The 26,244-nt window shown below is 35.1% G+C and overlaps 1 protein-coding gene across 1 annotated transcript in view; it reads right to left on the reverse strand.

The window, feature by feature from the left end:
• Positions 1-7,917: 7,917 nt before the first annotated feature.
• VWDE (von Willebrand factor D and EGF domains) overlaps positions 7,918-26,244 on the reverse strand; it is a 74,376-nt gene continuing 56,049 nt past the window's right edge. The window contains exons 19-29 of the mRNA XM_055314502.1: positions 25,750-25,890; positions 21,603-21,698; positions 21,426-21,521; positions 19,925-20,020; positions 19,266-19,361; positions 17,740-17,835; positions 15,290-15,385; positions 15,093-15,188; positions 14,312-14,407; positions 11,458-11,561; positions 7,918-8,113 (exon numbers count right to left, since the gene is read on the reverse strand). Of these exons, the coding sequence (XP_055170477.1) occupies positions 8,099-8,113; positions 11,458-11,561; positions 14,312-14,407; positions 15,093-15,188; positions 15,290-15,385; positions 17,740-17,835; positions 19,266-19,361; positions 19,925-20,020; positions 21,426-21,521; positions 21,603-21,698; positions 25,750-25,890 (1,028 nt within the window). The 3' untranslated portion in view covers positions 7,918-8,098. The remainder of the gene's footprint in view (positions 8,114-11,457; positions 11,562-14,311; positions 14,408-15,092; positions 15,189-15,289; positions 15,386-17,739; positions 17,836-19,265; positions 19,362-19,924; positions 20,021-21,425; positions 21,522-21,602; positions 21,699-25,749; positions 25,891-26,244) is intronic.

Here is a 26,244-nt window from a genome sequence, read left to right on the forward strand (position 1 = left end):
TTAAAGTATAATATTAATATATTGGCCTTTTTATCAACCTTCCTGAAGAATATCATTTTAAATATTTTTAAGTGGAGGAAGTGGCCCAAAAAGACAGGAGGGCTCAGCACCCATGGATGGCTCAACGCTGAGCTAGAAAGAGCACCTCCTCACATGATCAGGAGGAGCAATCAACTGAACCTTGTAAAGCACTTACAACACAGCCTGGCACACACGCAGTTCACAAATTGTAGTCATTCTACACCAGCTGCTTTTAAAGCCTTTTTAGTCTCATTCTCACTAATTGTATGCAGACTTGATTTAAAATTTACATCCACTTATTTTATCTCGTTTTCAGTTCACATACTATTTAATCAATGTCTTTTTTTTTTTTATAAATTCTTTAATCAGGGAACAAGAAACACCAATATACAGTAACCACTGGAAAACCTAGAACCCAAGTAGGGGAGTAGATTTGTCATCCTGTCCTTGGGTGGTTCCACAGACTTATTTTCAGCAACAGAAATAATAGATAATAAATATAAATAATAAACCCATATATTTGGCACTTATTAGATGACAGTCATTGTGAAAAATCATTTCTAATAATCTCATTTTCAATTTAAAATTACCCAGTGTTCCCATGAAATAAATATTACTTACCCCTATCTTACACATGAAGGAATTAAATATGAAGGAAGTGAAGCTCTCTGTGCATGTCTACATCATTGGGAAGAGGTGGAGCAAAGATTTGAGGCTGAATTAAACTCAGGCTCCCCCAACTCTAAAGTCCCAGCCCAATGTCATGCTGCTCTCCTTTAGTTTTATTTCTGGAGAATGCTCTTTCTTATCAGACTCCTTTCTAGATATGGATGCATATTCCACAATTAAAATAGAACAGGCTACTAATTCAGAAAGTCTTCTTGAAACGTGTTCCATTCAAAAATACCTTTGCTAGATAAGTGAATAAATTAAAACCCCTTATTTTAACATGCATTGTCTTTTTTATCAGTGCATACTGTGGATCGAAAAGATATGGAGGGGAAGAGATACCCAAGAGGAATCCTTTATTGAAATATTATCAAGTGGTCTTGAGCCATTGAAAGCCATTGAAAATTCTCAGCTTTTTTTTTTTAAATAAGTGATACGATGCAATTAAATAATAGGCTTCCATTTCAGATAGATATGCATTCAAATACAATCTCTGCAATACGTAAGTAGCAGCATATTAAACAACTGGACTTTTCTGGCCTTTGGAATCTTCATCTGTAAAATGGGGATGAATCACCTTATCTCCATAATTTTGTGAGGTCTAAATAATTAATATTAGTTAAAATCCCTGGCGTTGTGTTCAATACAGTTTAGTTTTATTTCTCTCATTGTAGCCTGACAATTTGATAATCACATAATTGATCTACTTCAAATCAAGTAAATACTTCTGATTCTCATAATACGCTACTAAAAAACCTATGAAAAAAGAGTGGATGTTGACTGGAGATAGTATCATAGATAGCATTTTTCTTTAACAGACATTTATTCTCATGAGCTTTAGTTTACCTGCCTCAAATACATAATTTTTTTAAAATCCAGGGGTGTGTGGGTAGCTCAGTCATTTAAGCATCCAGCTCTTGGGTTTGGCCCAGGTCATGATCTCAGGGGCATGAGATCAAGTCCAGCTGGGGGAATCTCCACTCAGCCAGGGGTGTGGTGGAGATCGTTCCTTCTGCCCCTCCCCACACTGGTAAGCACACGAGACAGAGCACGAGTGCTATCTCTAAAATATATAAATAAATCTTTAAAATAGTTAAAAAGAAAACTCAAATACAAAAAAACTTCCCTTGACAACAATTTTCTGTCTAGAATTACCATAATTTTTCAAGAATAGGGGCCTATTCTGGCCTAATTATTTACCTCAATTAATTTCAGGAGCGCCAAAGTCAAACTCTTAGTTATTTAACTCAACTAACTTTAGCATCACAAAACCTTCTCATAGCCTAAATACAGGCAGCTCCACCCATATAACTCTTCTGGCTGTGATCATGGCTAGTCAGAGCTGGACACTGGTTCAAGCCTACCCAATCCTTAGACTTTCATTACCTTCTGAGTTTTTTCTCACTCTAGACTTTTGAACTAAACGAGATGTTTTCTAGCCAGTGGGTGGCTGCTATGGGAACTGAAAGACTGCCATGTAGATTTGGTGGCTATATTGGATCCTGAGGAGGATCCATAAAGGACAGCAGAGTAGAGAGAACTAGAAAATTTCAGAAAAACCAAGGGAAGATGAGCTATGCAGCTCTGGTAAGAGAAAAGAATGGGTCTATTTTCTTGATTGTTTCTGGTTCCCATTAATCCCAACTTCGCATCTTGCCTTTGAGCTTTATGAGATTTCTCTATATTCTTTTACTAAGTCATTTTCATGGCGTTCAATTAGACTTACAACTTGATGCTTTGTTTGTTCGAAAAGAGGCAGTTTTCAGCAAAGTACGACAAGACAGAAAATGAAGGAAGCTGGGGGCAGTTAACCACTCTTCAACACAGGGGATAGGTAGCCGTCCTACATACATATATGCAGCAAACTCTGAAGTATTCCAGGCTGTTGCGAACAGATAATCAGAGGATGTGGTGTCAATGATGCTGCCCTTTTTTTTTTTTTTTTTTTTTTTTTTTTGCTGCCCATCATTTTCAACATCATTGAAGAGTTATATGAGGAGGTCCTTGGGAAGCGAAAAACTGACAAAGTCATCAACAGGCTCAGTTTTTGCCTCCCATTGTCAGGATTAATGGCTGAGTTCTATGAAAAATGTAAGGTATCTAGGAAAAGACTTTGTAAGATGTTTTTTTTTTTATTTTTTTTTATTTTATTTTTTTTTTTATTTTTTAAATTTTTTTTTTTTTATTTATTTATGATAGTCAGAGAGAGAGAGAGAGAGAGAGGCAGAGACACAGGCAGAGGGAGAAGCAGGCTCCATGCACCGGGAGCCTGATGTGGGATTCGATCCTGGGTCTCCAGGATCGCGCCCTGGGCCAAAGGCAGGCGCTAAACCGCTGCGCCACCCAGGGATCCCAGATGTTTTTTTTTTTTTAAAAAAAAGATTATCTATTCATGAGACACACACACACACACAGAGAGAGAGAGAGAGAGAGAGAGAGAGAGAGAGAGGCAAAGACACAGGCAGAGGGAGAAGTAGGCTCCATGCAGGGAGCCCAACGTGGGACTCAATCCCGGGTCTCTGGGATCAGGTCCTGGGCCGAAGGTGGCGCTAAACCACCAAGCCACTGGGGCTGCCCAGATGTTTCTTTTTCAATGTTAAATATTAGAAATTTCAGCATAACTGTATTTTACTGCTGTTTACAAATGTATCATTTCATCCTCTTCATCAGATGAGGAAAATATGTTGAAAATGTATGGATTCTTAAGACTATCAGGATTTTCTTTTTCTATAAAGAATTGAGTTGATGTTTTTGGTATCATTTGCAGTGACTGAGAAAATATCAGCTACAGGGCTATCAAAGTCTCAGAAGTAATTAATACATTCCACATAGATCATCTACAAATCTTTTATGAACACACAGCTATTTCTCTTTTGTTTCCCCATTTAACATGTTTAATATTTAGGCTACTTCATATCATTTTAGAAATAAGAGGCACACATAAAGAATGAATTATTAAGTGGCATAAAGGAAAGCAAAATATTATATTATTTAACTAATATAAATACACTGGTTTAAACTCTAGCACATAAGTACTATAAAAATAATTACAGACTAATAATGATACTTATAAAATATATATAATATATATATGTTCCATTATTGGTTCTAAATATTTACAGATAATTCTAATCTAAAATTTAAAATTTTATTATGTATGTTGTGATTTGGATAAGTTTTATAATTCATGAATATGAAAAATAAGATATATTTATAATTCCATCAAAAAGATTATGATACTTTAATATTTTAGAAAAAGGGCTGGTAGGGATATTTTAAAAGTTTAGAGAAGTTTATATTTAAATAGAGGGCCAGAGAAAGGATCAGAATATTGGACAACTCAAACATTTCATTTAAATGTTAACATGAATAAACACAAAATAGCCAAGCATATTAAACAAAGCCTATGATCTGAATTCTTTTTGGAAAATGATTTATAAGATAAACATTGAAAGGTACACATTTTAAAGCATTTTTGCTTAAGTTCTCAGACACTCATTATCTTCAAAGTATTATCCAAATGGATTCTGGATAAAACATTTTAAAGTTAATAAATGTGAAAATATCAACAAGAAGTAAGAAAAATTAAATTTCTTCTCCATAAATTTATCAAATTACTTGCTTTTCTAAACTCACATTATATTTCTAAAACATTACTTTCATTGCATGAGTCATTAGCTTTCATAAAGAGTGCTTTTATATAAAATCTGTAAACCATAGCATTTCTTCATTATTAGCATGTACAGGCCCATTTAATCTATTATAAATGGATAGTCTACTGATTAATATTTTAATTGTAGCTTGGGGTTCTTGATGTAGATCTAGAAAATATTAATGAAAGATTAAAAGTGTTGGTTTAGACATTTCAGAATAAATCCTTGAGCAATTATAACTTTTTAGTCATAAAAAATACCTTGAAATTTAATTGAATAAGGTATTGATAAAGTTGCTATGTTGAATACAGCAAAGGTCGTAAAGAGACAATTATTAAAATTATATCTATTTTTATTATATCTATTTTTGTAGGAATTTTAATTCCAATTATTAACTTTTAAAAAGTATTCAGTTTTATCTAGTGTTTTTTTTCTTTCTAGGATTTACATTTTTATGAGAGCACAAAAATTGAAACACACACTAATTGTCAATTGCATTGTCATTCTGCATTCATGTATCTGCACTTTTGGTAACAAAGTAAAACATGGTGAAATACTGTATTTTCTTAAATAATTATTTAAAAATACCTTTCTGTAAATATGAAATAAATTAAAATCTCTTTAATTCTGACATTAAATGCTATTATTTACAAGATTCTTACAAAGTCAGCATAATTTTAGTCTAAAAATGTCTTACTTTATCTTATAGTTTAAACATGACTTAGAAAAAAAATAAACTTGACTTAGGAATGCTCAGTATTTCCACTTAAAAGAACAAAATGAGTTTTGTGAACTTGGATGCTTTAAAATAGATATCTTCAAATTAAAATATTTTCTGGGGGTGCCTGCGGGCTCAGTTGGTTAAATGTTTGCCTTAGGCTCAGGTCTTGATCTCTGGGTTCTGAGATTAAGCGTGGTGTCAGGCTCTCTGTTCAGTGGGGAGTCTACTTCTCTCTCTCTCTCTCTCTCATAAATAAATATAAAAATATTTTTTTTTAAATTAAAATATTTTCTGGAAAAGACAAAGTGAGGTCAAATATGAGATAGGAGAGGAAAAGATTTATAACTGTAGATAATCTAGAATTATTTATATCTGAGGCAAATCCTTCAATCACATGTTTATACTTGTTGACATTACCCACTTCCCCAATAATTAATGCCATTAAGTTTTGCTTTTATTGGGACGCCTGGGTGGCTCAGTGGTTGAGCGTCTGGCTTCGACTCAGGGTTCTGGGATTGAGTCCCACATCAGGCTCCCTGAGAGGAGACTGCTTCTCCCTCTGCCTGTGTCTCTGCCTCTCTCTCTCTGTGTCTCTTATGAATAAATAAATAAAATCTTAAAAAAAAAGTTTTTCTCTCTTGCACCATACACAAAGATAAACTCAAAATGGATGAAAGATCTAAATGTGAGACAAGATTCCATCAAAATCCTAGAGGAGAACACAGGCAACACCCTTTTTGAACTTGGCCACAGTAACTTCTTGCAAGATACATCCACGAAAGCAAAAGAAACAAAAGCAAAAATGAATTATTGGGACTTCATCAAGATAAGAAGCTTTTGCACAGCAAAGGATACAGTCAACAAAACTCAAAGACAACCTACAGAATGGGAGAAGATATTTGCAAATAACATATCAGATAAAGGGCTAGTTTCCAAAATCTATAAAGAACTTATTAAACTCAACAGCAAAGAAACAAACAATCCAATCATGAAATGGGCAAAAGACATGAAGAGAAATCTAACAGAGGAAGACATAGACATGGCCAACATGCACATGAGAAAATCACTTGCCATCAGGGAAATGCAGGTCAAGACCACAATAAGATACCACCTCACACCAGTGAGAATGGGGAGAATTAACAAGGCAGGAAACAACAAATGTTGGAGAGGATGTGAAGAAAAGGGAACCCTCTTGCACTGTTGGTGGAGTGTGAACTGGTGCAGCCACTCTGGAAAACTGTGTGGAGGTTCCTCAAAGAATTAAAAATAGACCTGCCCTACGACCCAGCAATTGCATTGTTGAGGATTTACCCCAAAGATACAGATGCAATGAAACGCTGGGACACCTGCACCCCGATGTTTCTAGCAGCAATGTCCACAATAGCCAAACTGTGGAAGGAGCCTCGGTGCCCATCGAAAGACGAATGGATAAAGAAGATGTGGTTTATGTATACAATGGAATATTACTCAGCCATTAGAAACGACAAATACCCACCATTTGCTTCAACGTGGATGGAACTGGAGGGTGTTATGCTGAGTGAAGTAAGTCAATCGGAGAAGGACAAACAGTGTATGTTCTCATTCATTTGGGGAATATGAATAATAGTGAAAGGGAATATAAGGGAAGGGAGAAGAAATGTGTGGGAAATATCAGAAAGGGAGACAGAACATAAAGACTTCTAACTCTGGGAAATGAACTGAGGGTGGTGGAGGGGGAGGAGGGCGGGGGGTGGGGGTGAATGGGTGACGGGCACTGAGGGGGACACTTGACGGGATGAGCACTGGGTGTTATTCTGTATGTTGGTAAATTGAACACCAATAAAAATTAATTTATTAAAAAAAAGTTTTTCTTTTATTTAGCATTCGCTTCTCTTTTGGTATTTGTAGAAGGATTTGATTTTGTGATAGTTTCTCTCTTTGCTTCTACATCAAAATAGATCAAGGTACCAAAAGAATGGAAAAATGAAACAGACATCTTCATGTTCTTTTTACATATCAGTACAGTGACCAAGTAAGCCTTCCAAGACAAAAATTTCATTATTTCTTCCACTTCATTCAGAAGTGGTACAGGTTAGAGCAACAGAAAGACTTGAGGGGAAAAAACAGCAAAACTAAATACAGTATTTTTATCATGGAAAAATGATGGCTTTAGTCTCTGGAATATAGCCCAAAGCAATAAGTAAGATGCAGGGTATGTCTTCTATTAGCTTACTATTGTCTCGTCGGTAACACTGTGACTTCCTTCTAAGGCTGGAGCGACATTCTCCGGAATCCCCTTTTCTATGTGGTTCTCGGTTAGAGTTTGCTGATGAGAAAAGCTTTCCAGAGAGACAGGAGATGGAAATGGAAGTCATTATTTTTTCAAGGTGTTTGCATCTAGGTATTTCGATAGATAAAAAAAAAAAAATTCACAGTGGCTTTGCAACAATTTTTTTTATGATGACCTGCTTTGCTTGAGAAGTTGGTGGAGTTTTTAAAGATTCTCAAGTATTGCAGCAGCTCTAAGAAAGTTGAAAGGCATCTGCTTGAGCCTTTAGGCTGTCTTCAATATCTACTTCTCTGACCTCCAGCAGCTGCTTTCCTGAACTCTACCTCCCCTTTCCCCATCCTCACCTCCAGCTCTTCCAAGAGTCCTCAGAGTTCCTAATTCTGCACGAAACACTTCATATCTGGATACATCAAATGGCTTCTGTTATGTTGACTGATGACTGATTCTTGATGATAAAGACACCATCACAGTAAGAATTGGGAAATACTCAGTTTATTAGGTTATGGTGAATGTCTCAAATATCAGATACATCATCTCAATATGAAAATAAAAAATCACATTTCCAGGTCAATTCAGATTAGCTGGATTTCTTCTTTGATATTCTCTAACAATGACAGGTAAGAGCATTCTATATGTTATTAGTTTCTTCAGTCTTTACATAATTTTTAAAATTAGGTTCAAATCAACTTCAAGTAGTTATCTTCAACTTTTTCTGAATTAAAAATTTCATTCTTACAACAGGCTTGTGATTCACATAACTTGATATTAACGGCGTTTTGTCTGTAGTAGGAAAAGGGAAATCAAGTTTCAATGAATATTAGAAAACCATTTGACCCTTGCTCATTATTTGTACCTCCTTTTCTCTGATGTGACAGAAAGCTCTTGGTTCTACGTTTGCCACTGCAGACTAAATACTGTTCTCATAAAAATAAGATCTAATCCAGATCATATTTAAATATCAAAGCAGTTGTGACTAAATGGAGCTTGGATACTACATTACTCCATCTTGACAAAAGGTTGTATTCAAGAAACATCCATGCTGAATAGAAGCCAGGACATTTCTTCCTGAAACTTTTCAGGAAAAGACTGTTTTTTCAGTGCGTGACAACATTTCTCTCCAGTCTTTTTCCTCATTTTTTTTCCTTCTACTGGTCTATTCCTCTATTCAATGTAATAATCGTAATAATCGATAACCAGGGATCCCTGGGTGGCGCAGCAGTTCAGCGCCTGCTTTTGGCCCAGGGCCTGATCCTGGAGACCCGGGATCAAATCCCACGTCGGGCTCCCGGTGCATGGAGCCTGCTTCTCCCTCTGCCTGTGTCTCTGCCTCTCTCTCTCTCTCTCTCTCTCTCTCTCTCTCTCTCTCTCTGTGACTATCATAAATAAATAAAAAATAATAATCGATAACCAGCTTACACAATGTTTTCTCCATACTAGGCATATGTGTTACTTTAGTCCTTTAACAATCCTATGATTAGGTGTTATGAGCACTGTAGTACAGATGAAGAAACTGAAACTCAGGGGGTTTCAATACCTTGCTGAAGGTCATAGAGTGAATAAGTGGCAGGGCCAATGCTAAATGTACCTAGCAGCTGGCAGCAAGTTCTGAAACCTCTGGAAGTCTTTCATAAATCCACCTGTCCTTAGCACTTCCTTTGCCCTATTTCCCCTTTCTGTATGTCCCTAGTTTCTAGCTAGAAATTCTCGTTTTGTTGTTTCCATTGAAATTCTAGCAACTCAATCACTATCTTCCATTATTCCCCCCCCCCCCCCACTACCTCAGGATGCTGGAAGAAGGGCCAGGAAGGTAGGCAGGGAGGGAGCAGGGAAGAGTTCAGGGAGGAGTCAGGGAGGGTTCTGTGAAACCCATAAATAGTAGTTGTTTGTTTTTCCCTGTTAAAAAGAAATTTATTTTTATCCTCTGTTATTGTTCACCAATGAGCAATAGAGTAAAGCTCAAGTGAGAACTGAAGTCAAGATTTTGGAAGAGAAGATTATAGGAAAGTAGGACATGGGGTCCCTGAGCTATTTTTTTTTTTTTTTGTTTTGTTTTGTTTTCCTTTTCCTTCCCCATGACCCACTGTTCTTCCCTTCCTTAATAAGACTCCAGGTACGGTCTTAGAAGCACCATTAGTGGGGATGAAGATAATCTCAGGAAGGAGTGAGGTAGTGAAGAAATAGATAAATATAGGTTATAGAGAAGACACCTAATTTAGTATGTCAAAGTGGATTTGAAAGCTTTTGAGGTCATAGGGTTTTCTGTGCCATAAAAATCTCAAATAAAATAAAATAATACATGTGTTTGCTGCTTTTGAATCAGGGAATTCAGGTTTTTACATTTATTGTTCTTAACAACAGTTAATCAAATGGATACTCAATAACTTTGGTTTTCTGGTTTTTAAAACACAGTAATGTTATGAGTTTGTTTTGTTTTTGTTTTGTATGCATCCAGGCTGGACACCAGGGCAAGGAGAAGTGCAAGGGCATGTCCACTTTGCCTCTAAGCCACATTGATTCACTATCACACTTCAGAAAGAAAATTCCTTATCATTTTTCAAATTATGGTACTCCAACAGACTGATATTCACAACCTTGGGCTTTCTGAAGTGCTAAATAGAATATAATTGCTATTTATTTATTTTTTTAGAGATTTTATTTATTTATTCATGAGAAACAGAGAGAGAGGGGGTTGGAGACACAGGCAGGGGGAGAAGCAGGCTCCATGCAGGGAGCCCGATGTGGGACTTGATCCCAGGTCTCCAGGATTATGCCCTGGGCCGAAGGCTGCGCTAAACCCCTGAGCCACCCAGGCTGCCCTATAATTGCTTTTTAAATTAAAACTAATGCAGATTAACTTTAAGAAATTTTGAGAGCTCTGCTGCCTTTTTGTTGTTGTTGTTGTTTTTGCAATTAGCATTACCCTCATACATACTGGAATTAGGACTGATAAAATACCTTGGCTGTAGATATTTACAAATTTAAGACTGGAGACAAAATAAAATTCAGTTTAATCTTGTAAGCACAGATTTGATTACAGAAACTCTTAAAATAGATGTTTCTATAACACTGGCCTTCTAAATAAGTGTGGGGCTCTATCAGGAACTCTAAGAAAGCATCTATTTTTCCTTTGTTTTCTTGATTTTTAAAATTTAAATAAATCCAAATTCTAATGATAAGAAGAGGGTTTTTTAAATTTATTTTTATTTTTTATTGCTTTCCCTGAAATGGATTCTAATAGGGAGCAAGTAAAGAGAAAGAAATACAGTATGATGGGACACCTAGGTGGCTCAGTGGTTGAGTGTCTGCCTTTGGCTCAGGCCGTGATCCTGGTCCTGGGATCGAGTCCCACACTGGGCTCCCTTTGGGGAGTCTGCTTCTCCCTCTGCCTATATGTTTCTTCCTCTCTCTTTGTGCCTCTCATGAATAAATAAAATCTTAAAAAAAAAAAAAAGAAATACTGTCTGAGAAAAGAATGAGGATAGACAAGGTTTTTTTTTTTTTAAGATTTTATTTATTTATTTATGAGAGACAGAGAGAGAGAGAGAAAGAGGCAGAGACAGAGGCAGAGGGAGAAGTAGGCTCCATGCAGGGAGCCCAATGTAGGACTCGTTCCTGGGTCTCCAGGATCCAGGATCATGCTCTGGGTAGAAGGCAGTACTAAACTACTGAGCCACTGGGGCTGCCCGATTGACAAAGTTTTAATGTCACACAATCCATCCTCAAATCAATGAAGTAGTGGATTTAAAAAACAATTGAGGGAGGAGGAAGGTAGTCTTTTAATCTAGTATTTGACCAAAATATAAATTAATGGTCTTAAGTCCATATTGGGGAATATTGGTTTTCTTTCAGCTCCAGTGCCATGAAATAAAACATTATACTTGCCAGTCATATCTATTCATTAAAATTCCTTAAGTGCACATCAAAATTTTGAATAAGATAACTATAATGATACAAAATGATATTATTTTTAGTTTCAGAGGCAAATAGTAAATCCTCCCATGTTTTTTATTTGGAAGTAAAAGAAAATAAACATAATAGGTAGGTGTCAATTGCTAAGTAGAATATCTGAGTATACAGCAGATGTCAATATATAATATTTATTTTCTGTTTAAAATTGAAAATACCTGTACTTTCTTTTCACATTTGACTCCAGAATATCCATTGCGACAGGAACACACATTGGGAAATACACATCTCCCTCCATAAAGACACTTCTGTTTGCAAATTGCTGCAATACACAAATTTTTACAATTACTGTCCTTTGACACAAATGCTTGTGACATCATTTATTCTGGTGGTCTGAATCCATTCAGCTACTCAACCATAAAATAGTCATAAGATTTTATGAACGACCAACTGCAGTCCCATCCTTGTGTAGCCACTGTGCGTGCACACAGACACACACACACTCATACACATAAAAAACAAGACATTCAAAACACAACATTTCTATGTTTCACATTTCTATGAAATGAAATTTCATGTGAATTTCACATTTCTATGAAGATATTTTTAAAGCAAATAGAATTTTCGTTGGCTACACTTTAAACACTAGGAATATGGTTTTGTTTTCTTTAGAGAGGAGATACAAATCAGCAACATAAAATAGAATTCATAATTTGCTTTTTAATAATTTAGCAAAAGTTTAAAAGAGGTAATTCAGTACTGGCCAGTGTATGGAAAAATTGACAATTTAATATACTATCATTGAACGTAATAACTTTATTAGAAACTTCCTAAAGGGATGCCTGGGTAGCTCAGAGGTTGAGCGTCTGCCTTTGGCTCAGGGCGTGATATCAGAGGAGCAGGATCGAGTCCCACATTGGGCTCCCTGAATGGAGCCTGCTTCTCCCTCTGCCTGTGTCTCTGCCTCTCTCTCTCTCTCATGAATAAATAAATAAAATCTTTAAACAAAAAAAAAAAGAAAGAAAGAAACTTCCTAAAAATTTTTACACTAGCAATTTCTTCCTTAAAATCTCTTCTCATGAAATCTAATACCTATACTTATCTCAATATACCTCAATATCGATCTACTTATCTATCATCTATCTATCTAATCTATCAACCTACATTATCATCTATCTACCTACCGCCTTATAGAGAAAATGCCTGGTAGAGTAATACTCTGTAAATGACTATAATATTCAAAATAAGAGTAAAAATCAAGTGAATGTCATATGTATATATGTACATATAAATTATGTTACATTTAAAATTACATTTTATATGTATTACGGAACTTAATATTCCATTCAAAATTATGTTTTGAAGGACATAGAAAATGCTTTTAAGTAATACTGAGTGAAAATAAGCATAATATAAAATTGCATACAATACAGTTATTTTTCATGAGAGAGGTATCTGCTTCCAGAGCTCGTAATGAAAGCTTGTATAACTCAAGAATAATATTGTCTTTGGTATAAGTGCAACATTAAAAGGTTATGTTCTTCTCAGGGCTGGTAGGTATGGTTGGGCAGGTTGTGTAAGGCACAAAGTTCCACAGCTAAGGAAGAACTTTTCACATCACAGACATCATAGATTTGCATATTTGTTACAAGAACTTTCCAGCAGATGGCAATAAGACATCTAGTTCAAGTAACGTCAATATTTAGAATTTCTGGACAGTTGGAAATAAAGGATTTTGAGGAAGGGGACTTTGAAAAATTCTCAGAGAAGCTGCAAGGTACAAAATTAGAGTGCACATCTGCAGGCTGTGGTCAGAGTACTTCAATCCACACACACTAGGTCACGTCCCACATTAATGTGCTTTTAATATCTTATCATTCTCCCTCCTGGTCCACATAGACCTCTCTCCAGAATAAGCAGGCCAAATTGATTGTGATAGCTCTTTTTTTCTAGAAATTTAATCACACTGACCTTCAGGCAGATCAAACTTTTTAGCAGATATTTCCTAACTAGGTACTAGCACTTAGTGAATTCTTTGATAATATTTTCTTAGGATGAAAAATGTACAAATTATAACAGCAGTTACCAATAAAATAAAGTCAAAGAGTCATAAAAGATATATGCAGATTCTCTGGTACATGGAAAGAAGTGTGGTTCATAAAACATCAAAAAAACAGGGCAAGTATTTCTAGTAAAAACACATGGTCATTTTGCAACTGTATATATTCAGTTTACAATGCACTTGGATCATCAGTTTTGAAATGATGCAATTATTGATCACTTGAAAATATTTGGGGGGATTTCCAGTTTTTCCCATTGAGTTAATTATTCAATATTTATTTATTTAAAGATTTTATTTATTTATTCATGAGAGACAGAGAGAGAGGGGGGGGACACAGGGAGAGGGAGAAGCAGACTCCATGCAGGAAGCCCGATGTGGAACTTGATCCCAGGACCCCAGGATCACACCCGGAGCTGAAGACAGGTGCTAAACTGCTGAGCCACCCAGGGATCCCCAAGTTTTTAAATATTTTAACATGGTATTTCAAGTTTTCATAAATTTCAAAATTTCATGAAATTTGATTTTCTTCAATATTCTGACACCTCATTTATGTAACATCTATGACTAAAACTAAAGGGAACTATATTAACATACTAAAGTCATAAAAGGAATTATTTCTGGGTGGTGAAATCTGGGACAATTTAGTTTAAAAAAATTTTTAATATGTTTTATTATTTTCATGATTAATATGTATTTCTCTCATAATATGAAAAAATACTCAAAGTGTATATTAAGTGCTTCTTCAGCACACCTGAGAGAACTTCAAAGGCAATGCACAGACTGTAATTTGGAGTTAACTCTATCATACAAAATCTTAAAATCATTTTACCATATTTTCTCCTTTTGAATGGGTGTAACAATGAATAAGATTTTCTTATTTCTAAAACCATTTTTTGAATGGATCAACATGCTGGGATTTGCTCTTTTCTGTGATTTTTCCTCACACTACACTTTGATAATTGTAAAGATTCAGGTTCAAGAATGTAGACTAACAAAGTTTGTAGGCTTACGTATTTGACACTGCCCTCCTTCCCATGCGGTAGGACAATGGCATATACTGGGAGCAATACATTCACCACCATTTTTACATTTCTGAAAGCAGAGAGCTGTAAACAGAAATATAAAAAAAGTTAAAAAATTAAACCACAAAAAATTTCACTAAAGGAGAGAACCAGTTAAAAGTTGATGATTTAAAGTTTTCTCATAACATTTTGCCAAGAATATTTTTCACTGTTCTTGCTGACTCAAATAAGTTGGTTTTAATGAGTATATAACATTCCACTGATCTAATGCATTGTGTTTCAACTTTTCCTCAATTGTCGGATATTTAAGTTGCCTCTTATTTTTCACTTTGATAAATACCTTATAAGGGCTGATAATTTTAAATAATAATTTAAAAGAGGAAGAAAATGAATCATTTGGATGAGGAGAGCTGCTATCACCTCAAAATCTAGCCAGACTTGAAAGCAGGAGCACCCAACTTGGAAGGTTCTGAATTGGTTTGTCTGAGACAGGGTCGAGGAATGTCATTTTTTACACTTTCTCTCGTCTTCTACTTAATGACAAGGAGACAGGTCTTAAAGACTTGTCATTTATGCTGGCAATCACAGTGTAGACTGGAAAAACACCCTCTTTCTCTGGTAACCTGAAAGAATGAATTCAGAGCGCTTGGCATTTTACTCTATTTCAAAAGGGAATCCCCTAAAGTAGGAACAAAAAAACACAACAAAAACAAGGAAAATGTTTTTTTTTGTAGTAAATTCTGCTTTATGTTCTCATAAGTATTCTTACCTATGTTGCATTGTTTCCCTCTCCAACCGGAAGGACAAGAGCAAATGTTTGGTCCCACGCATTTTCCTCCGTTCATGCACATGGGATCACAGATACCTTAAGGTAAAAGAATGAAACAGCCCTGAAACACCAATACTTTTGAGATTTAATGTGTCTGCTTTACCTGTGGTTGGCAAATACATCCAGCGGTGTCTTACTTTTTTGGCATCTCTTCCCAGCATATCCTTCACGACAGGCGCACACATTATTTCTCATGCAGCGGCCACCATTCTTACAGGGAGGGTGACAGATAGCTAAAAGAACACATGGCAGCAATCTGTGAATATTACAAATTCAATTATTATATATTACATATTGCATCATGTGCTTGTTATCTATGGGGCCATAAGGCAGAGAAATGTGCTATTAAAATAAAAGATCACAACTGCAGGTGATTAAAACCATCCTTTCTAAATCATAAAATCCAATGCTCATAGCTTTAAGCAGCTAGTGAATTAGCACAATTTGAAATGTATTGATGAAGTGTTCACAACAAATGGCATCTTTGGTATTATAATGCTTAAATTATGAATCTTATATTTCACCACTCTTATAAGTTAAGAGTGAGTGAAATGATCTGGGTGGAACCAAGAAAATAAGTTAAAACCTGGCTCAAAATAAGAAATGTATCTATTCCTGCAGAAATTAGAAAAATGTCAATAATCTGTCACAGGATTTTTGGAAAATAATCTTAAGTTGACTTTTGAATAAAGGCAGAACTTTATATGTGACTTATTTCTGTGGATGCTTAGTGAAAATTCATTTTAACAATAAATCCTTGGCTTTGTTAGGAATATTTATTGGATAACCTTGACTATGCTATTACTCGTATTTTCTGTGTAAATGATTCTGCTCCATGGAATTCAGAAGTTAATATTTATCATCTTTTATGAGAGAATTTTTATTGTTTCATGTTTCTTCCAGACATGATGATTAAATGCCTTTACTTAAAAAAAAAAAAAAAGCAATCCTGCCTGGAAATTTAAAGTTTATTTTTTCTGTAAATGATAATAAAGATCATGTTTTTTATCTCTTCTGCATCTTGTCCAGCATGTCTTAAAGACAATTGTACTGGAGCATCTGGGGAGCTCAGTCAGTTAAGCGCCCTACCTAAGAGCCTGATTTCAGCTTAGGTTGTTTCTCAGAGTCATGAGATCAGCTCTACATTGGGCTCTGCTCTGGGCATGGAGCCTGCCTAGCATTTTCTCTCTCTCCCTCTACCTCTGCCCTTCCTCCTATCCCTCTCTAAAAACAAAAGAAATGAAAAAAAATGAAAAAAAATATTATTTATGATAGCTAGCCATGTGCTTACAGTATGTATGTCTCACTTAATCCTACAGCAACTGTCTAGTTCAAACCTGAAAGTCAGGAGGTCTGATCCTAGAGACTTTAAGTAAATTTCAAACCCATGCCAGCTACAACTTTTAGAGGCTACCTAATTCCAAAACCTGCTAGCATGACATATGTTCAATAGGTACATTTTAGTTCAATATTTAATAATTGAGAGATCTGCTCCTTTCCCAGTTATACAGTTGGCATATAAATATTGGAGAAGTTTTCTCACTCTTATCTTACATCTACTGCAAGGAGCATGAGAGAGATCAGCTTTTTATTTCTCTCTTACATTCTTAGTCAAAACTACATCTATAGCTCATAAATATGGGTTTAGACATAGGCGCTTGGTTTCCAAGGTTTGCCTTATCTTAGTCTTTACTTCCTCCCCTTTCACAAACTAATTCCTTAAAGGAAATCTTAATTAGAAAAACTCATCTGCCATGCCTGTATAGCTAGTACTCTAGTGATGGTTTCTTCTCTACCTCAATGGCAATGTAAGAATCCTAGCCAACCTCCAAAATAAAAGAAATGAAATCACATCAAAGTATAACATGGCAAGGAAAGTATAGGTTTTAGGAATTGAATTATGACAGGTTCTGACATAAAAATCTACTCTGCATTTTGCATAAACCCAAAGATATGATGATGTAGAAAATACATTTTAAATTCCATTTACTGATATTAATTCATGACTACACCGTGAGCTTCAGGACATGCTTGTTATTCTGAAAAAACAAAACAAAACAAAACCCTGTATCATTACTATATCAGGAAAAGCATTAAAATAGCAGGCCACAAAGGGGGGAAATGATGCATCTTTAGGTCCCCATATCACCTTGCACAGTGCCGTGCATAGCTAGCTTTTCATAAACATTTAATAAAACTGAAGTTGAGAGATCATGAGATAATAGCAGACATTAGCTTAGCCATAAATCAAATGCTTTTGCTGTGGGGGCAATAAAAATGACACCACTGCACACAACAACAGACTGCAAGAGAACTTTGCTTATTTGGTTCACATTTTGATCCTATCGAACTGCACAGACAAGTGCCAAGGTCGGGAGCCTAATGTATGTTGAATAAATACAAATATTTTATATAATAACTCAAACATTTCTATGATCTGGTCATTTGGTGGTCACAGGTGCAACATCACAAGAAATAGAGAAAAAAATAGCATCTTCCCATTTGAGACTTATGTTTACTCTGAATTCTGTTTATACTTTTCCCTTTTTATTTATAAGAAAAAAAGAAAGACATAAAAACTAATTACCATTCTGACACTGTGCACCAAAGAATCCATTTGGACAGAGGCAAGTGTTTGGCTTATTACAGGAACCACCATTGAGGCAAACGGGGTCACACAAAGCTGAACAGCAGGGGGAAGAGACACCATAAAAGTTTTATTATTTAAAAAATGAAAGCTGCACTGAAGTACAAAAGAGTGCATAATGAAATATTTTATTTTTACTGCAAGTAAAACCCATAACCTACAATTAATTTGACTTTGCCAAACATAAGAGGAATGAAATAACTGGATAATAGCTTTGAAAGTTTGTTCATTAAGTTTACAAATAATACCACGCTAAGAATATGGAGGTTATCATTAGAATTCAGAATGCCCTCTGTAGGCTGAGAACATGATGGGAAACTAGAAGACATTTCAACAGCACTAAGGGATGGTCTATAATCTACTCAAATACCTCTTTAAGTCTCCTTCCTAATCCAAATTGGAACACTCAAGTCGTTCTTTTTTTTTTTTTTAAGATTTTATTTATTTATACATGAGAGACAGAGAAAGAGAGAAAGAGAGAGAGGCAGAGGGAGAAGGAGACACAGGCAGAGGGAGAAGCAGGCTCCATGCAGAGAGCCTGATGTGAGACTCAATCCCGGGACTCCAGGATCACACCCTGGGCCCAAGGCCATGCTAAACCGCTGAGCCACCCGGGCTGCCCAGAACACTCAAGTCCTAACATTTTCAAAAGCATTCTCTGTTTTTGCTTCTTCCCTTGTCCCACTTTGAGAGGCACCCCCAATTCGATTTTTCAACCCAGAATTTACCCGTCCTCCAAGGCCTACCTCAATACTATTTTCTTCCGAACTGTACATTCCAGAATGAATTTCTGTCCTCTCTGCTTCCAAGGAACTGTGCATTAATTACATTGCCTGTTATAATCCAACCTGTATCATAGTCTTTTTAAATAACTGTATCCTAAGTCTCCTTCACTAATGCTGTGCTACTTGAAGTCAGGGTAAACATCAAACTGATCTTTGTTTCCCCCTTGCATCATGCTTCACACATAGTTGGCAAGCTATAAACATTAAGTTAAATTTGTGAAGTCATTAGATCACAATAGATTAGATTACACATAGATACCTGCAAACATTGCTGGCAAAGAAGTAAGCCTGATATTGTGATAAAGAAACAGAATAATGTGATGGTGTCACTTAACTCAATTGCTTGAATGTTTTCGTGAAACAGAATGTCTGTGTTGTGATTAAAAAAAAAAAAAACTTGAAAGAGATCGAGAAGATGTAGCACAGATCCGTTTCTCTCCACTCTAAGGCAAGTGGATGATGGAAATAAAAAGCCCCCCCCCAAAAAAAAGAAAGAAAAAGAAAGGTATTGGTTGGGGTGGATAACAGTAAAGCTGAAATACACTCTATGATCTGAGACAAGAAAAAGAACCAAGATAAGAGATAGGGTTTTAGTAAAACTTCAAATTAATCTTATCATATTAATTTTATGCTTTAAATTTGTTTTAACTGATTTATTCATTGAAATATTTCTTATTTTACCTGTACCACAAGTAGGTCCATACCAGCCAGGCTTGCACTGGCAAATATCTGGTGTAAGACATTCACCTCCATTTTCACAGTGCCTGTTACAAACCACTAAGGTCATAGAATAAAAATAAAAGCAAAGTAAATTAGTCTTGGAATTGGTTATATTATTGGCTCTTACCTAGCTAGCTCATAACTGCCTATCACATTTTCTAATGAATGAGATCAGAAAGAAAAATAAAAATAATTTATTCTTTGGCTTTAAATGGTCTCTGATTCTCACATTCAGCTATTTTTTTTTTTGCTAATAGATATGGGGAAAGAAGAAAATCACTGAACTGAATGGTAAATAAGAGTTGGCTATTTGAGAAAATTATTAATTATTAATGAAAATAATCATAGATATAAATGAAACAGATAAACTTACATGCAAATCAACAAACTGAAATTCTTATTATCTCAAAGAAATGGTCAAGAAGAGAGTTGCTAAGAACAAACTTCTTTATCTTAGTACTGGCACCCAGGGCTCCTGGTGGTATGCAGAATGATAACTGTCATAATAAATCATGAATGTACGTTCTTTAACTAGGCTCTGGGTTTATCTTAGTATTAAAGCCATCAACTATTTAAAGGAGCAGTTTCATTACATTAGGCTGCAAGAGAGTTCTGCTTACTTGTTTCACACCTTGGTCCTATAAAACCGTAAGGACAGGTGCAGAGATTTCCAGCCAAGCAGGTGCCACCATGTTGACAAGGTGGGCTACAATGTTCTGCAGACACAGATTATGTTATTAAATCAGCTATTTGGAAAAGGTCAGTTTATATTTACAAATCATAGCCGCAATAAACTTTCTTGTAAGAGCAATTTATAATAAACTCAGTTCTCTTTTATTTTATTTTTTTTAAAGATTTTATTTATTTATTCATGAGAGAGAGAGAGAGAGGGAGAGAGAGAGAGGCGGAGCCACAGGCAGAGGGAGAAGCAGGCTCCATGCAAGGAGCCTGATGTGGGACTTGATCCCCGGACTCCAGGATCATGCCCTGAGCAGGAGGCAGGCTCTAAACCGCTGAGTCACCCAGCGTCCCAAACTCAGTTCTCTTTTACTATGAAATTTAGTTCTGTGGGATTGACTATTCAGGTTTATACTCTAAAAACACCAGCAAATCATCAGCATGTTTTGGTTAGTTGGATGGAAATATACCATCTTAGGTTTCTTCAGAAAAGTGAGACTTAGACTTACATGTTTCTGCCCTAAAAATACAATACTCCTATATTTCCACAATTACTTTCATATGCTATCGATATTGAGTGTTCTATTAATTCACTCTCTACTGAATTTAATTTGTTAATTTGTACCTACCCTTGACATGAAAGTATTTAATGTAACTTAGTTTGTTCATAATTATTGTACCATCTATCAAAGTGTGTTCTTTAAAATGCTATATTAAAAATAACAAATGTGTTCTTTTAAAATATTAACCATTTTTAAAATGCCATTTCATAAACTCTCCAAAGATTTCAACCAAAATAATAAAATTATATGACTATAGGCATGTTTTTAAAAATCACTCTTCAGGATTCTTTTTACTATTTAGTATCTTCTAACTATTTGGATTTAGCACTTTCTTGGAGCCACATTTGGCAAGTTATTCAATAATCAGGTGTCCTTTGCTTGAAGCTAAAATATACGTAGGGATATGGCACCTTATAACTAACACTCAAAAATATTACTTCCGAAGACAATTTTACCAAGGACAAATAAGCTATTACTCTTTGGATGTCTAATTCTCTATTTTTAAGTTTTCAGAATCTTCAAATGAATTAGTTTTAGGGATGCCTGGGTGGCTCAGGGGTTGAACAGCTGCCTTTGGCTCAGGGCATGATCCCAGGGTCCTGGGATTGAGTCCCACATTGGGCTCCCTGCGGGGAGCCTGCTTCTCCCTCTGCCTGTGTCTCTGCTTTCCTCTCTGTGTCTCTCATGAACAAATAAATAAAATCTTTAAAAATTAAATACATTATTTTCAATAAACATTAAAAAGCTTAGACTTCCTCACCAGCATTAATGAGCATATATTAGTATAAACACAGTAAAACTGGTTTATCTTTACAAAAAAACTTTAAAGAAAACAGTTTTATTTTGGATCTGTTATTTGATTTTTAATTTGAATTATCACCTTCATCACAGGTTGCACCCCCATGTCCCGGGGGACAGTCACAAATGTTAGGCTTGATACATTTTCCATGGTTTTTGCAATCAGGATGACATACAGCTGCGTAAAATAAAGCTCATGTTTTAGAAATGTCAATTATCAATTAATTTCATTATGTCAACTAATGAATATTATACCTACCAGTTTGGCAGTTAGAACCAGTGTAACCAGGTTTACATTTGCATATGTTTGGGGCAACACACTCCCTGCTTTTTCCACATGGGTGTCTACAAATGGCTGCAGAAATGAAGGAAAAAAAGCTGAATTGTTGATACAACATATACATGTTGCTCATAGACTTACAAGGAAGATCAAATTCTCTGAAATTTGAAAATTTTGAGGCTGCTTATTAAGCAATAACCACTGCATTTATCCATAAAATTTTTCCCTTGTATTTGTTTTACTACTAGAGTGACTGAGAAACATGACTAATATAGTCAGAAAGAAGTACCGTATGTGGTACTCATGATATGTTCTATTAGGCATTTAACATTTTTCTGAGGTAACCTAAATGTATGTGATTGTTTTGTTTTGTTCATTAATAATATGGAGTTTTATATTATAAACATGTAAGAATTGAAAGTTGTTATTATTATCACTATTCCTACAAAAAAAAAAACAAAAAAAAAAAAAAGAAAGAAAGAAAACCAAAAAAAAAAAAAAAGTAATTACTCTTAGTAATACTGGGAACAAAGAAATACTCCAACAAGCTCTATTGCTTAAGTGGGTCTCAAATAAATCAAAATACAAATAACACAAAACAAAAAACAAAATAACAGCAACACAGAAAAGCTTCTGCAGTACCAAAGCCAACAATTTGATTTGCATCGAGGAAAACAATACTGATAATTGTGAAAAGTAAACGCTCCTTTCAAAATTAAAGTGATGCCCAACTTGTTTTATTCTCAAGAGCTAGAGGAATTACAGAGAAATCTAGTTTATGCAAATAAGTGAATATGCCAGAATTAGTAATTTAAATTACTAATGGGCTAAATGCCCACCATGAGCTGAAAAGAACCCAGACCACAATGTCATTCACATCCTTATTTTATCTCTTTAGCTGCTTAATGCTAGGCAAGTGAGCTAGCCCTCTAAGGCTCTGCCTTCCTATCTGGACAATGGGAAAAATAACACTCAATATGTGGAGTCTTTCTGGATTATATGGCATACCTGACAAAGAATGTTTCTATAGAACTTGGAATACAGAAGGTACTCAGAAAGTATTAGTACTATTTGACATTATTTAAAAAAAATAACTCAGGAACACTCATGCTAATATTTTTTTGAAATATGAAGAGTATTTATACAAATAATAAATACAATGAATAGAAATTGGTGAACTAAGTGGAGTAAAGAGAAAAGCATCTCTTAATTACTTAAATGTGAACCAAATAGTTTTCTTCCCATCTTCTGAAGAATTTTCATACTACCTCTGCAATTGATACCATCTCCATAATATCCAAAGGGGCAGCGTCCACATTGGAAGTGACCATCTGTGGTTGGCACACAAGAAACACCGAGAAAACAAGGTGATCCAGCACAAGTTGATATTTTCATCCATCCAGGCTTTTCTGGCAAAACAGTGATGGCTCTAGTAACTGATGAGGCATACCCATCTTTATACTGCGTGTAACTTTGGGCAGACCTGTTAATTTGAGAATTATGCCCTCCTGCCTCTGTTTGGATGGTGCTCTGTATAAAATCCTTTACTTCACCAAGGGAATGATTTGGGTTAATGCTTAAAGAATTGTGGTTGTTCATGGAAACTCCCAATTCCTCCAGACTGAGATTTGTACTGATAGTATGATCCACCTGTTCAAAGCCTGATATCTGATGGGAAAGAACTTTCTTTGAATTATTCATTTGAGTTGTAACTGATTGTAATGAGAAGTGTGAGATGTTACTGGGTGTGTCCAAGAACTTCTTGACAGTAGGAGGACTGTGGGTAAAGTTTGCTCCAGATGGTGAGTGATCTGTTGATGGTGGCTGAAATGCTGCATATAAAGAACGAAAAAAAGAAAAAGAAATGTCAGTCAATAACATTTATTAATATTCTGCTCTTCCCATAGTATTTAACATTAAGCAATTAATTCCTTTATTTAATGTCTATCACATGTATACCATTATACTAGGAGTTGTATAGTAATAAGAAGTCACCAATCAGTTCCTGCCTTCAAGGGATTTGTAATCTATTTGGATATGCCAGGTATATAGAATGTTAAGCATTGTAAAAGTTAAAGAACAATAATAATTTTATTAAGAGTTAGAAATAGCCAACAAATATTTATTGACCACTTCATACACTGAGGCTCAAAGCAAAGGAAATTACTCACAATTCATAATAATAATCTGAAGCAAAAATTTTTTTAAAGATTTTGTTTATTTATTCATGAGAGACACAGAGAAGGGGGGGGCAGAGACACAGGCAGAGGGAGAAGCAGGCTCCATGTAGGGATCATGGGACTCGATCCCGGGTCTCCAGGATAGGGCCCTGGGCTGAAGATGGCGCTAAACCTCTGGGCCACCTGGGCTGCCCTGAAACAAATTTTAAATTATACAAACATACTATGTATAATTCTAAGGTAAGAATTTGAAATCTCAAAGAGATAAACATTTTTTTTCAAATTATAAATGATTAAATTGACTGAAGAAGAAACAGAGGAGTTGATAGAACAATTGCAAGGAAAGAAACAAAAATATTTTAAAGTCACCCCCAAATATGATGCCAAGACAGATGATCTAATGGAAAAAAAAATTACCAAATTATCAAGGAAAGAATATTTCATAAAACTCTTGCAATGCACAGAAAGAGATGAAAAGTTTTATAAACAATTGATCAAGTGGCATAACCCTATCATCAATACCATTTATGAAAATACATAAGCATTTTAAATGAAATACTAGCAAATCAAATACAGTAGTGTAATTACAGACTCTTACATCAGGATGAAATAGACTTGTATCTCTACTAATCGAATTACACATAATTGCATTATAATATTAATAAAGAGAGCAATATAAAATGTTAAAAAGTAATTTGATACAATTTTCTGTTGAAACATTCTGAAAAAGTTAGCCTAATGAAACATCAACAGAAATAACAGCAAGTAATAAATGATGCTGAAAAACCATTTGATAAAATTTGAAAACTACTTCTAATTTAAAACTAAAGTGAATTCTTAGAAAGCAACAAATAGAAGCATTCTTAACTGGGTGAAGGTTTTCTAGCAGAAACCTATCATGATATCATACTTAATAGTGAAACATGAGAAGAATTTCCATTAAAACCATTAAGAAACAATTCTCTCCCTACACACTTTGCACTGGAGGTCCCAGCCATTTCAATGAGGGCCCAAGTTTGAGAGCTGGAACTCTGCAGTCAGACTATTCAGGTTCAAATCTCTCTTCTTTTACAAACTCTATAAATCAGAACAGAACACTTAACTCATCTATGCCTCTGTAAAGATGAGTAATATCTGTTAAATGGAAATAATAACAGTTACTGTCTATAACTATTGAGAGGACTGAATGAGATAGTATATAAATATTATCTGTCTAACGCTGGTATATCATGAATACAGGATAAATCATAATTACTACTATAATAAGAAAGTAAATAAGAGTTAGAGACAAACTCACTATTGGCAAGAGGTATTACCTATTTATAAAACAAAGAAAGAGAATAAACTATAAAAACAGTGTAAATAAGAACGTTTAGTAAGGTAATGATGCATGAATACATTAAAATCAGATAGCTTTCCTATATTGCAGTAATCAACGATATCTTTCAAAATAAATAAGTGTAGTGATAATCTTGCAAGATGAATAGCTAATATTACGAAATGCAAAAGCATAAAGAAAACTAATGTAAAATGTGTAAGGTCTTTATGAAGACAATTAGAATATTTATTGTATAAATCAAGAGTTGTAAAGATAGTACTCTTTAGGAAAAGAAAAGGCATTATGAAATAATGAGCTTCTTATAATTTTTAGGGTTTGAGCTGATGTTGAATGACCAGGGAGTTATAAAATGTAACTTTGAAATGGTCACTTCCAGTCATAAGCTTCTCTGAAATCATCTTAAATGTCATTTGTGCATTATACAACATGCATTATTTTTCTAGAATATAAGCCAAAGGAGTCAATGGATTAGCAAGAAAAAGAATAATCTGTAAACTGTATTGTATAATCTTAAAAAGAAAAATCCCTATGGAAAAATATGTTGGTCTTCTCGGAAATAAATGGGAGGTATTACTCATCATTAAATTTTAGCAAGATCGTTACTTACTAGAGGCATTTCCATTTGTTGACTTAACACAGCTCTCTCTTTGTATGGCATTTTTACCATTCTCTTCCTTAGTTTTACTTTTGTTAGAACTTGTCAGAACCACAGTATGTGTAGTAGATTCATGTAAAATCTGTGTTTCAACTGTGGATGTATGCATGAAAAACAGACTAAACTATTACAAAATCAAAATACTCTAAGAACATACAATAAAAATGTCACTTGGAGGGCAGCCCGGGTGGCTCAGCGGTTTAGCGCCTCCTTCAGCCAGGGGCCTGATCCTGGAGACCCGGGATCGAGTCCCACATCTGGCTCCCTGCATGGAGCCTGCTTCTCCCTCTGCCTGTGTCTCTCTGCCTCTCTCTCTCTCTGTGTGTCTCTCATGAATAAATAAATAAAATCTTTAAAAAAAAATGTCACTTGGAATGAACGCTTCACAATTTAGATTACAGAGCTAGTTTAAATGTTCCTCTTCAGCAAATCCATGCGTTATGGACT

This window comes from Nyctereutes procyonoides, unplaced genomic scaffold (assembly GCF_905146905.1).
Source record: "Nyctereutes procyonoides isolate TBG_1078 unplaced genomic scaffold, NYPRO_anot_genome, whole genome shotgun sequence".
NCBI classification, from domain to species: domain Eukaryota; kingdom Metazoa; phylum Chordata; class Mammalia; order Carnivora; family Canidae; genus Nyctereutes; species Nyctereutes procyonoides.